The sequence below is a fragment of the Anguilla rostrata genome, chromosome 4 (genome assembly GCF_018555375.3).
Source record: "Anguilla rostrata isolate EN2019 chromosome 4, ASM1855537v3, whole genome shotgun sequence".
Classification (NCBI taxonomy): Eukaryota; Metazoa; Chordata; class Actinopteri; order Anguilliformes; family Anguillidae; genus Anguilla; species Anguilla rostrata.
Window position 1 is genome coordinate 57,915,981 of NC_057936.1, and position 13,655 is coordinate 57,929,635.

At 40.4% G+C, this 13,655-nt stretch overlaps 2 protein-coding genes across 2 annotated transcripts; both read right to left on the minus strand.

Moving 5' to 3' along the window:
• Positions 1–2,250: 2,250 nt before the first annotated feature.
• Positions 2,251–5,544, minus strand: c4h1orf52 (chromosome 4 C1orf52 homolog). The gene is made up of 3 exons (XM_064333473.1): positions 5,084–5,544; positions 4,210–4,411; positions 2,251–3,073 (listed from the first exon to the last, which is right to left on the minus strand). The coding sequence occupies exons 1-3, from the start codon at positions 5,390–5,392 to the stop codon at positions 2,922–2,924; spliced, it is 663 nt and encodes a 220-aa protein (XP_064189543.1). The 5' UTR covers positions 5,393–5,544; the 3' UTR covers positions 2,251–2,921.
• A 322-nt stretch (positions 5,545–5,866) lies between these two features.
• LOC135254153 (ciliary microtubule-associated protein 2-like) lies at positions 5,867–12,806 on the minus strand. Its single transcript, XM_064334132.1, has 10 exons — positions 12,757–12,806; positions 12,419–12,506; positions 11,545–11,715; positions 10,424–10,553; positions 9,946–10,121; positions 9,044–9,151; positions 8,689–8,862; positions 7,202–7,336; positions 6,980–7,110; positions 5,867–6,774 (listed from the first exon to the last, which is right to left on the minus strand). The coding sequence occupies exons 1-10, from the start codon at positions 12,804–12,806 to the stop codon at positions 6,729–6,731; spliced, it is 1,209 nt and encodes a 402-aa protein (XP_064190202.1). The 3' UTR covers positions 5,867–6,728.
• Between the last annotated feature and the right edge of the window lie 849 nt (positions 12,807–13,655).

Consider the following 13,655-nt stretch of genomic DNA (forward strand, 5'->3'; position numbering starts at 1 on the left):
GTGATGGCAAGAGCAGAACATCTATTTTCCTGGCTCCTATTCAAACAGCCCTTGCAGTTCAGTGTGTGCAGAGAGCCTTGCAGCTGTTTGCATTTGCCTCCTGATCAGTCCTATTGTTTACTGAATCTCCCCAGTTAATGGGCCTTCCCTTTTCAATGCACCCAGCAACAAAATTTACGTCGGTGACATGCTCCCTCTCTCAGGACATAAATCCAGCTGGATTTCCATCTGAGAATAGTTCAATATGTGTTTCTCTTTCTTAATATATATTCAACACAGCACCAGATTTCAGTTCTCATGCATTCCAGAATTGAACACATGCTTTCTGAAAAAACTAAAATAAAATTTTCTCTCTGAAGCATATTAACATAATGTGTATTGCTATGGCAAATAAGATCCCTGGAGCTTTGGCTTTTTATATTATAAAGCTTCACAAAGATTAATTACAATGCAATATTTACAATAGAAATGCATTTTAAATCAAGAAATACACCTCCAAGTTATGAACTGTACTTTGTATTGATTATCTATCAGCTAGTTATTATATCTTTGTGATTCATGGCTATTTGGAATGTAATTTAGATTCTTTGTCTTGTGTTCAATTTCCCTGCAGCAAAAAGGGGGGGGGGGGGGCTCTGTTAGTGGGAAGAGGTAGACTGCTGGGAAAGAGAGTAATGGATCCATTACATCAACGTAGACAAAAAGCATTCTGCAGGGTCAGACATTATCTGGAGGCTTCAGCACACTCCTCGACCTGCTCCGGCCACTTTAGCTTGTTGAAACGGTGCCAGATAGATATCTCCCTCATTATGGCCCAAGCTACCAGCCCCTCATCTGTGGTCTGGATTACCTACAGACACGGTTGACATGTTTATCATTGACAAGGTCAGACTAGCTGTCTCCTTGCTTCTGTTCAGCATAACTCTGTAAAGACATTGTGGATCTACCTGGTTGTTTTAGCTTTAGGCTGCTAAACCTGTCACAAACAAATCTTGGAGCCCATTCCCTGTAGTAGCCAAAAGTAAACTGAAGAATCGACAGGATTTTAAATGTCTACCATTCCAGGAACAAGATGTTCTGGCAACATCTGTTTCACACTGTGCTGGTGGTGTAAAAACCAACTGTTTGCTTCTAGGGAACATCTGCCTCTAACTGAGATGGCAGCTTGAGTGTGAACAGTTGACAAACCTCTCAACACTGCACAAAAGCATTCTCTACAATCCACAGAGACAGCCCTCCTTCTCAACACTTAACAGCACATTCAGTTCATAAACATAAAGAAGGCTTGGTAGCAGCAATCACATTGTTAATTAAACAGTCTAAAAATACAGTGGCATCTTTATAGCTTACTCCACAAAGAAAAAGCAGTGAGTATATAGTGAGAAAAAAAAATCATAACATTGGCAATATTCAAATGAGAAAGACTCCAGGATCAAAAGTACCCAACAGATTAAAAAAGTTTTTTTTTTCATAGTACCTGAAAGTAGCTGTGATACAACTGGGTAATGTACACACATTTGTTTAAAAAAAAGGCCTTTAATATGAAGAGCTGCCTTTTAGTGAAATGAGTAAAACAATTTGTGTAAGGATAAACAAACTCCAGTCTGACTTTCACAGACTGTAACCCAGATGGTGAAACAAAAGGAAATTGAGCCTGCAAATGGTTATTTGTGCATAAAAATCTGATAACATCCCAACTTTTGTGTTGGATCAGGCAGACACTGTAGACATGGCCAGACACATATTGCAGGCTGGAATTTAATCGCACACATATTCACTGGTGTAACTTTTTTTGAGAGATGACGACAGATTGAGCAAGAATTCCTCTTATCATGAAACTATTACTGGTAACTTTAAATACGTCTTTGTAATACCAGCACAATTGCTCCATTTAATATTTTTCTTCTTTTTTGCAGATAACACGTTTAATTTTCCACAATGATTATTTCGAACAAGAGCATCAGCCAAATTAATAAATACAAATGTTAAATTTATTCAGTGTAATTACAGGAAAAAATATAATGCAATTGCTTACCATTTTTCAGGAGCAGAGTAAATCACCTTTCATAATAAGAAAAATCTCACCTTGTTCATTATAAAAAGAATAAATCTACATTTATCCTGGTTACAGAATGTAAAATATCACACTAAGGATTCATTAAATATGCAACACACTGAAAGTGAGCATCTGTACAAGAGGATAATAAATGAGAACTGGAGGCAACAGAAGTAAACATTTGCACAACTGAACCCATCCTGGATGTACAATTTATTTGGAGGTCACATGACCATTTACATAAACAGGAAAAAATAATAAAAAAACACCCTATATGTGTACATATCAAGCCAAGTGTACGTCTTGATCTGAAAATGCAGTTCTTCAAAATGCCGTCATAAGAAATGCAATCAATGTCACCACCTAGTGGACGTCCTTTCATAATTTCAATGTGCTTTTCTTAATCATATTATGCAATTTAAAAAAATTAATTTTAAAATACATTTCTGAACTGAAACTTTTAATCGCATAAATACAAGATTTCAAAAAATTTAACAATTTTATCATAATCATGGCAAGAATTCCTCATTTAAATCTCTAAACTGAGTTATTTATGATTAATTTTAGAACCCCAGAGGTTTGAAAGTCAATATAGTTGGGTTAAGGAATTCTGAAACAAATGCGTGAAAGTTTTCAGAAAAACAAAGAATGTTTTTTCTCTTTTTTGGGAGATACGACACATACACAATATACAAATATTTATTAAAAACAAAACCAAACAACACTTTTCCCCATTTTTATCTGAAAAACGTATAGAGTCCAGGGCAGCTATAGGCGGTACATTCACAAACACAAGCGTGCGGACGCTGATGACAGAACGAATGGGGGAAGCTCTGTGGGACAGTCTCTGGCTCATCTCAGCTTTTTACTCCAGGCTCTGTCGCAGAATCCTCTTCTCCTCTTCCACAAAACTCTTGTCGGACGTGGCCTGCCCCATGTCCCTCTTCCTCTTCTCCTTCTGCTGGAAGCTCTCCACTTTCTTCTTCTTCGCTGACAAAGATTTGTCTTGCTCTTCATCTGAGGAACAGGTAGGAAAAAAAGAAAGAATGAGCCTTGCATACTGAAAGTAACCCGCTGTGAATTCCCAAAACTTATGGATTCAGACAAGTGTACTTAATGATGTAACTGTGCATCTACATTTTCTGATACATGCTGCTGCTTTTCTTCTGGATGCAGCGTAAAGAAAAGCAGGACAAAGGTTTATATTCCTTGCTTTAAAGTCAAAGGGTCATTTTATGAATTATCTGTAATCTTGCTGGTTGCTGCGCAACGCAAGAGCATGTTTGGCATTTGCCAGTCTTTTAAGGCATACATGACTTAGCTAATGTGCTACTTTATGCAAGTATTACTGTACATAGATACAATGTATGCAATGTATCCCTGGGTTCCGAAACCTTTTAAAACAGCATCGCACTTGACTGGCAGTGACATAAAACAGGTGCCAATTATTTCTTGTGTACAGAGTGACTCATTCTCTCCTGCACTGTATTTTGTATTTACAAAGTGATGCTGGAGGTGGGAAGGAAGTCCCCCACATCTGAAATTGTTGCCCTGTAATCAAAAGGGAAAACTCCACATCTCAACATCTCTGCTCATTTTTCTGCCTGTGTGAATCCTATTTAGTGTTGTCACGGTACACTGCACTCTCCTCAACAAGTAAAGCAAAAGCAGGAGAATAATAGTGCATGTATTCCTGCATGTATTCCTTATATATACCTCAATCATTTAAAAAGCAAATGCAGATGTATTTCACCCAGCTGTCCCTATGTGGTCAACTTCAGCAGTGAGCTTGTGCAGCAAGAGCTGTTTGCAGCATGAAACATTTAGAAAGGAAGAATCGGAGCGCTACAGTAAATTAGAAATTACTCAGTGACTGAATAAAAACTTAATAAAAATGTAGTAGCTACAGTCATCACCATGTAATGAATGAGGCAGTGCTACCAAATAGTTTCTGAACCACTAATCTCTGACTTGGGAAGGAAGAGAATGGCTGAGGACTAGGGAGCATACCCGCCCCACTTCTTCAATTCAGTGGATATCTCCTCCGGTGCTTGGGTGAGCTGGGGACAAAAGCTATAGAAGTGTGCAGAAGTGTATGATCCCTGCCTTCTATATTATAAAATAAATAGCATGAAAGCAAGTTATGCTGCAACCTGACTGCACGGGCGTCTCCTCATCTGGCAAGAAACGTGCGTTCCCTGAAGCGGGCTGCGGAGCATCCTCGCCATTGTCTTCGTAGATATTGGACCATTTTATAGCCATATCCATGCCTGGGGGAGCACTCTTCTTCTCTGTAACGTAAGTCTGTGGCGGGGGCACGGCGTTGGTTTTCCAGACTTTGAATTCCTTGGCTGGCTGTAGGGAGCACATTGCAATTTAACATTGCACTCAAGAAAAGGTCATTCTGCTATAACTAGAAAAGTGTGGAGATGAAGCTTTGCGCTTTGAAAATGCATATCAAGAAAAACGTATTAAAAATTGCACTTTTCAATCAATTTGTATTGAACAGTGCAATGTAATCTGTAATATGATGTTGCATACACATTCCTCAAAATGTGTAAGCAACAAATCAGTTTGTAGAATACCATTTTAATATTTTCCCCTTTAAACATTCACACTATTTAGATTTATTTTTTCATTACATAAATGAAATACAGCCAATATTGCACAAAATAGTTTCTAAACCTATTACTTTTTTTTTTTTTTTTTTTGCAACGTTACCACCAAAACTGTTGTGAAAATTGTTACAGTAAGCCTGCTGTCAGCATCACTGAACGTTAACATTAGCTAACAAACACCGATAAGAACGAGCTACGACAGCTGATGTTAGCTGATCTAACACGGCTGTAGTTGTGCTAACTCACTACCAAGGAGGTTAAAAAACAACTACTCACTCACTACACAAGCTCATTACAAAATACACCTAACGTTACTTTTCCAGCTTGGTCGTGCTGCCGTAGCGTTAGAAGTTGGCGAACTATGTAGCTTCCTAGCTAGCAAGGTAATGTTATATTACTGTATGTTTACCTCCTCCGGAGCTTTCACCGTGCGGCTTTCCCAATCAATGTGTTTATTTAACGGGTTGTATAAGAACGACGGCTTTGAAACGGATTTAAAGAGGTCATCTGGTTTAGGTAAAGGGCATCCACTCGCGGCTCGTTTGGTCCCTTGGTGAGATCCATCTTTACTGTGTTCAGTCGGATCCTTTCCCCCTTTCTTTTTGGATGAAGCCGGGCCTTCCTCTTCAGAATCACTGCTGCTGCTGCTACTGCTGCCGCTCAAATCATCGTAACTCATAAAGTAATGGAGAGAGTCACGTTTCTTCTTTTCAGCCATACTGAAACGATGCGAAGCGTTAATAGTCTACCAACCTAGCGACCAACTTCAGCTTCGGTGAAATGCACGCACTGTACCAGCTACGCTGCACCAAAATTTTGTATCACTCCATTTTTACAGAGCTAGTCGTAAGACGAGGCTTTGTAACTACGTCACTGAGTAGTATACCCTACTTTTTGATCCCATAGGACGCCATCTTTTGAGGTTAAAAAGGGTTTGGTCCGTTGAAATTGGTTTAGTTTTCCCGCTTTTGGAAGCTAAAAGCTGGGTTGTAATTTATCACTATAATTTTTCAAAGCTTTGCATACTTTACAAAATTTAAAAGCGGGTAGATAAAAACAAAAAAGAACATCAAAACAACCAGTTCCTCTGAACCTCACCTCTGCACATGCGCACAGAGCCAATTGTGAAGTAAATCCTGCTTCAACAACACAGCTGGGTTAAAGTCAACGGTATGGCTGGAAAAACACACAAGTTTTTCCCACTCCGGCCATGGCAGAAGGCGAAGCGTTTTTAGATTTATTGAAATATAGAATGAAAAAGATAGTCATTGATGTACATAATAAGTCCAGTAATTAAAAAATAAAAAATGCATAAGACACACAACACAGCACACAGCAATAAAAATAATTTGTGATAAATGAGTTCACTGTAAGCCAGAAGACGACAGAAATATGTGTTTGCTGGACTATGGAGGTATCACACATTTATCTGGAAAATCTTCTTGACATACTTAATCCAGAGAGCCATATTCAGCTTACATTTTAAATGGTTTCCAACTGCACAGCTGGGTATTTGGTGAAACAATTCAGTTTTGTCTCATGCTCAAGGGCACTGGGGCAGTGCCTAAAAAATAGCACCCTAAAGCTCACCAATTTCTTTATCACCCCAGATTCAGCACATTTATAAAATCATGATCCATTCACAAAATATCTGTGGTTTTATGTCCTTTTACACTACAATGCACCACACGATTGAAGTTTTCTGCAGTTTGCTGTATCCAAATGTTTTGGATGTGAAACTAAAAACTGTAAAGTATCGCTGTGTATTTTACGTGTGTTGTAAGTTTGGTCATCTTTCCTACATTTCAAACATGACTTTATAATTATCATTGTAACTCTGTAACTTGGATACAGGACACAAACGCATGTGCTTATCCAAACTCTTCCTAGTGGTGATTCTGATTCAATAAGCTGATGAGCTCAGTCAGTGGGTGAGTGTATGCCAGGGCACCAGCTAAGACCTCTCAGCTCTGACTTCTGAGCCCAGCGGGTGAGTGCATCTGGGGCCACCAGTTAAGGCTTTCTCAGCGGGTGGATGTGTCCTGGGACTTCAGCTAAGACCCCTTGTTTACGGGAAAGTGTATGGGTTGCAGTCTCTCCCTAAAATACACAAAAAAAAATAGACAAAGTAATATATGTGTCAATAGAGACCTAAAAGTACAGATCATCATTTATCATTTATCATGTATCATTTATCTCTGTTTTATGAATTTACAGTGTTTTTTCCCCCATAACTTTAATGTTATCCATTCTACGGTTCTGTTGAAGCTATTTTAATGGATCAGGGGATGAGTGCAAGTCTTACTGGTTAAACTTGTCTCTCTCTGGGTTGTGGAGGTATCTCTGCGTACGTGACTTGAAAGCAGAATGATGGCTGTGTAATGTTGTTCGTTGATCTTTCTTGGCAATGTTGTATGTTCCTGGACCCAGAATGCGCTGCAAACACAATCCACACACAAAATAAGAGACATATTCTTCCGGGTGAGAGAACACCATCATAAAGATGAGTGTAAGAGGCCATGCTTACGTTGTTGTGGTTGCCGCTCTGCAGTCTCTCTGCCCTCTCACTGTTACGAGGGGCGGAAGACTGGAAAGGAGGTGGATCCCGATTTACTGCTCCAGACAAGGGGCGTACGGTGTACCAGCCAGGCCCAGGAAACGACTATCAGTGCACATGATTTGAGAAGAGGGGGAAAATGCATTGTTTCACCAGAGAATCCAGAAGAGGGTGCCACAGTGCTGATATGTACCTTTTGTGTTTAGTGCCTCACGGCGTCGGCCATATTGGTGCTTCCCAGTCAATAGTAAGCTTTTCAATCGGGTGGATCCAGGGCACAACTGTTTAAGATCTGTAGCAAGTCTACTCTCTCTAATATCAGTTACAATTTAATGCTGATTAAATTTATAAGACTTACAATTTAAGTCTTATAAACCCCAAGCAGTCTGATTAAATATATACTAGGTAGGCTGGAACAAATGGAAGACTACATTTTCTGATAATTAATATTATCTGGACCAATCTGGAATAACTAACATAATCTAATAAAGCTTCCACATAATGTGAACAATTCTAGCCTCTATTGGACAATTTCAGCTGTCACTGTTATGAAAGACACCCTCTATATAAGTTACAACTGAATAAATGTTGCACAAAGCTGAATGTTTAGTGTGTATTGAAAACCAAAAGGCAGTTTGTCTGTGCAGAGAGGTTGTAAACATCTACAATGTGTTAGTGAATAGTGTGCAGTTATCCCATGAGTATACAATATTATTTTTCACTGTAGCATTCAGTGCCAAGCACTTACGTGAAAAGCCAGAGTCCAGACTCCACTATTAGGCAAGCTTTTAGAGCTCTTGGAGCAAGTACAAGTAAATCATTCCACACAGTGAATGGACATCAGGATTATATTGCTATCATTAATTCATTATGCCCCTGATACCATGTCAATGTCAGCCTAGTCAGTAACAGCACACAATTCCTTTGTCCCTTTGATTCTGCTTGGATGTATGCTCACAAGTGAAAGTATCACATCACAGTAAGCAACTACACATATGAAATCTTTAATATGTAAATAATAAATAATGTGAATCAGCTTCAAAGCTTACACATGCCACATAGCTGAGGGCACAAGTAGTACAGGTCTGACTGCAGTGAGAAGCTATAGCTACCTGAGCCAAGAGCACTAGCAGGGGTAATTATTACAGTTGTTAACAGGAGGAATTATATCAGTGTTAATTAAAGGAATACTGACCACTAGGAGAGGGGAGTGTTCATGAGAGGCACTGACCAGTAGGGGAGCGGTGTGTTTGAGAGACAGGCACAGACCACTAGGGGATGGGGTTTTAGTGATAGAATTACTGACCACTAGGGGAGGTGGGTGCCAGTAAGAAATGTACTGACCACTAGGGGAGTGGGGTGTTAGTGAGAGGAGTAGAGCCTGCTCTGGGATGGGGTTGTTATTGGGAGCAGTCCAGACCAGTAGGGCGGGCGTTGTTAGTGAGAGCAGTACTAACCGCTGGGCGAGGGCATTGGGCCAGGGTACTGTGATAAATCCTCTCCGTAGGACACTCAGGGTTCCGACACATCCTGCTGAACAGCCCATGTTTCCTCTTTTCTGGTCTGTTCAGCTCTTCCACAAACGAACTTACACCTCTGATTTCCTCACCTGAGTCTACATTTGATGCTTTCTGTGACAGCAGAAAACAAAAGACAGACAACAGAATAAGATGATACGAAAGTAATGGTGTGATAAAATTTCTGACAGATCGCAAGCTGTCAGTCAGAGTTCAGTCAGTCAGATGGAAATACATATCTATAATATTCCCACAATCCAAAATTGTGCTTCGTGGTTATCTGATTAGTGATTACCGGGTCAGGTAAGTGTCCACTTGGGATGGATTTGTGGTCACAGCGCCGATTCAGGAGTACGTCAATAGAGGTCTTCAAGTTATAGGTACCAGGACCTACACCACAGTCCTGCGCACATACCCACAAACACACGCACACACACACACACACACACAGACACATGTGACTGTAGAATAGGAAGACAAGCTTCTAGGTGAGAGCTAACAGAAAAGAAAGAGTAGACAGCAGTGCCATGACACAGTAGCCTGCTGTGAACTAGCCATCTATGAGCCAGCTTTCAGAACAGTCATTTCAGAATCGCTGTATTCACAGCTGTGAAACTACAGGTAGTGAACAAATAATCAAAACATGCTAGTGTCCTAACAGTGAAGGGCTCTGGTGGTTCTGTATTGGTGTGGGGGCACATTTTCAAGGCATGGTCTGGGTGCACTGATGGCCTCAGAAGGCAGACTCAATGTGAATTTTTCATGAATACTGAGTATTGAGCCATTGATACTCCATGTTACATTTCTTTCCTTTCGTGTGGGATGTCTAAAGTTGACAATTCCTCTGTCCACAGAGCACAAACTTTCACACATTAAGGGGTATGAAAGTATGCATAAAGAGGCCTAAGTCACCAGACCTGAACCCAATAAAAGCATTTAGAAGATATTCTGACAAGACCCCAGAGATAGCATTTTCTACTGCCATCAACTAAACATGTGTTAACAAAAGTTGATTGCCATGGAACATAAAGGCTTTACAAGCTCCAAGTGATGGCCCAACACTATTACAGTAAGTTTACATTGGTGTTTCCATATTTCGTCACTACCTGTCTACATACTGTATAACATGATGTATGGTATATATAAATTAAAGATTTGTTTGTATGTGGCACACTGTAATAATTTCAGTTTCCTCACCCTTTTGGGCTCTAGTAATCGCTCCACTGTGGGGCCAAAGTCCATCGTGGGACAAGTCCCTGTCAACTGCATCCTCTTCTCATCCAGCACAGCCGAGGGGATGCCACCCTTCCCATAACTCCCTGGGCCTGGAGTCTCATTCTGCAACATGCCTATGCTTACACTGGCCTTCTTACATCATGGCAAAAGGGCCACAGTTTATTCACATGCAACTATTAGTATTATTATTATTATGTTTTTTTTAATCAACTGCTTTTTTTGCTAAATTAATTGGTGCACAGTCAATTTCTCTGGCAGTAATACAATTTAACCACATAAAATACTCAATACTTAAGACTTGAGACCTTGCGTTCATTGCACCCTGAAGCAGGACTGGAGGTGACAGTATGAAACAATGTTGTTTCAGCTGAGGTATGACTTTGGTTTGGGATAAGGTTGTGATGGATGAGGAATGACCTTTAGATGTTTGGCGCAATGCTTACCTGTGCATAGAGGCTTTTGAATCTCTCCTCCCTGCTCTCACACACGCCTCTGACACTTCGTGGCCTCTTCTGCAGCAGCTCCATGAAATCAGCAATCCTGTAGCTTCCAGGCCCTACTTTTGATTTCTAAAGCAGAGATGGGATTCAGGTAACACTACTCATGCGCTCTGGTTCAGGTAATGAACATTTTTGCAGTACTTAGAATCATAATACAAATAATAAATGTATATAGCTAGCATATGAAGCCATAAAGTAAACAATTACAACCCTAAAGTAATTACATAAAAAAGGTATTGGGGTGAGAATTGAAGGGAGGTAAAAAAATGTAGACTAGAGTTGGGTCTTCAGTCTGCATCACAAAATAACCAGCGATTTCAGTGTCCTGACCTCTGTGAGAAGTTCATTCCACTACTGGCAAGTACAGACAAGCACCATGACAAGCAACCATGCAGGGAGGAGACAGCCAGTCTCCCCACGGATGCAGAAAAGAGAGGTCTGGCTGGTATGTAAGGTTTGAAGATACAAGAGGTTGAAGGTATAGATTAGCTCTTACATTCACTGTCCTGCAAAGGCTAGTTACACAGTTTGATACGAGCTGTAACAAGCAGCTAGTAAAGGTAAATGAGGAGGGGTGTGATGTCAGCTCACTTGGGAAGGCTGAGACATGCGGCTGCATTTTGGATAGGCCGCAGCAGCATGGTGCCACACACAGGGAGACCAGCAAGGCGGGAAATGCAATTGTCCAGACGTGAGAGCATCAGAGCCTGGACTAGGAGCTGTGTAGAGCATGAAGGGATGGATTGTTCGGATATTGTAAAACAGGCATCTGCAGGTCTGGCTCACTACCACTACATGGATGGAAAATGAGAGTTGGTCATTTAATTTGAACCCCGAGACTTTTTGCAGTAGAAGTGGTCAGAGCGAGCCCTCCTGTAGCATCCAGATTAAACAAGAGGACTCAATCAGGGGGGCTTGGAAAGAATGTACGGCACCTTAGCCTAAACTAGGTTCAGCTACAGGCCACAGTCTGCTATGCAGCCTGACATGTCCTTCAGGCAAGCTGAAAGAAGCCAGCTGTTGCGTCTGCACCACAGTGTTGCTGTTGTGTCTCTCTTACCAGGAAGCGCTTGTGCTCCCAGGCCTCCTCATACAGCACGTGGGGCACGTTTGCCAGCCAGGCCACCTCCTGCGCTCTCCTCCAGCCCGGACCCTTTGCCCGCTTCTGCAGGACTCGGGCACTGAAGTCACCCGTGTCCACGTTGTACCTGCCTGGGCCCAGATTCCTCTCCTGTCACACACACCATTACATTACATGACATCACATTACATTACATTACATTTATTAAGCAGACGCTTTTATCCAAAGCGATGTACAAAAGTGCATGCCAAAGGACATTGGGACAACTAAAAAACACAGGTTCGATAAGGTACAATACTCATTTTGTACACTTATTCATAGCCAAGAACACATAAAATCCAGTTTACACAGTGAACATTATTCTGACCTAACCTATACTAAGTCAAACTAGGGGGCAAACTATTGAGATGACCAGACTGAGATCCAATAAAGAACTGAAAATATAACAATAAATCGTGTTAATATCACAAGAATTATTTTTAATTTCCTGTACATTTCCCATGATTGACCCGAGGAGTGTATGTATGTATATGTATGTACACATGTATGTATGATTCTATGTATAATGCATGGAGGATCAAAAAAGGACTGGGCTTTGTTTGCTAGACATTCTATTGGTTGCATTATGTATTTATTTCATTGTGAACTGTTCCATCACTACCCATTTCTGTTAGCACACAAATCACGTACAGCAAGTGGCCATAATAATGTGGAAATAATAGTAATGATATAAAACAAGTCGTACAAGCATAAATATTAATCTTCCTTGCAGCATCATATACAAAACTGAAATGAGTGATGTCAGTTGAAAAGTTAATTATAAATCACAAAATGTAATTTTCATGATCTATACCAGCTCAGTTGTCCTCGTCTTGCAGTAAGGAAACTCTGTGTACGTCCCTGTTTTCTTTAAGGCAGGGTAGATGCCAGATACATCAAACCTGTTCAACAGAAAACGTCACAGATGCCCCACTACACCAGTGAAGGCTGCCTATATAGTAAGAATTGATGAAAGTCGACGGAAAACGCAAAATGAATTTTCAATGAAAGTTTGTAACATAAAGCTATATCATTTTTATATATGAGCAAACTGACTCTGACATCGTTCTGATAACTACTATACTACGTCTATTCCTACTTCCGTTGCAACAGGCCGAAATAGTAATGACATTAACAATTTACGATAGTTACCTCATCAGCTGTGTCCCAAACGGGGCTCCTCTGAATTTTTTTTCAGCCATCTTTGTTGTGGTATTTCTCTCTCATTTGAGTGTGGACTTGCTTTTCCTTCACACGATAGTAGAAGTGGCTACTGACATTTATCTACTTCATTAATGTTTCAATGACATGTCTCCTGGCAACATCTGAGCAGTGGAAATCCAGCCCTCTCAATTCATTACCTCTCACAGTTAGGTCCCATATGTAGGGAGTTTGTGTATTTGTCTTTGTCACATACTCATCCAGCTGGTGTTCTTTGTTTTAATCCAAACTGTGTAGGAACATGGAGGACACAAACTAACATACATCAAGACTATGATAAAACGCAAAGGGATTAAAAAAATGTTCATTTCTGCACTGGTATTACAGTTTGAATTAAATTCAGATTCCTGGATTTTATTGTTCTCATAAGAGTGAGGAGTTTCCTTTCGATTTCCCCTAACTTCTGATTGCTTTCCCTCTTGTATCATGTGAACCGCTTGTGAAAAGGGACACAGAAAGACAATTTATTATTGATGTATTTTGTGCTTTTAACATGCTTTTATCTTCTAGCCCACCTCCCCTTCCCTTAAGTGGCTTTTGTTGCTTGCCAGGCCGCCATTGTAAATAATAATTTGTTCTTAATGACTTGCCTGGTGAAATAAGGGTGACATAAATAAAAATAAACTTGCGTGTTGGTTTTTCAACTTTTTTGTGAAGCATTTTTTTGAGACATTTTGGACGTCTCAGCTAGTTTCTTAAATAATACGATCCCCCACTAGGGGGAGTCATACCACAAGTGACGTACTCAGTGCTCTCTGGTATGCATTCATTTTCATGAGCCACGCTGCATATCCATTTATAAAATGAAGGGTAAACGGAATGAGGAAGGG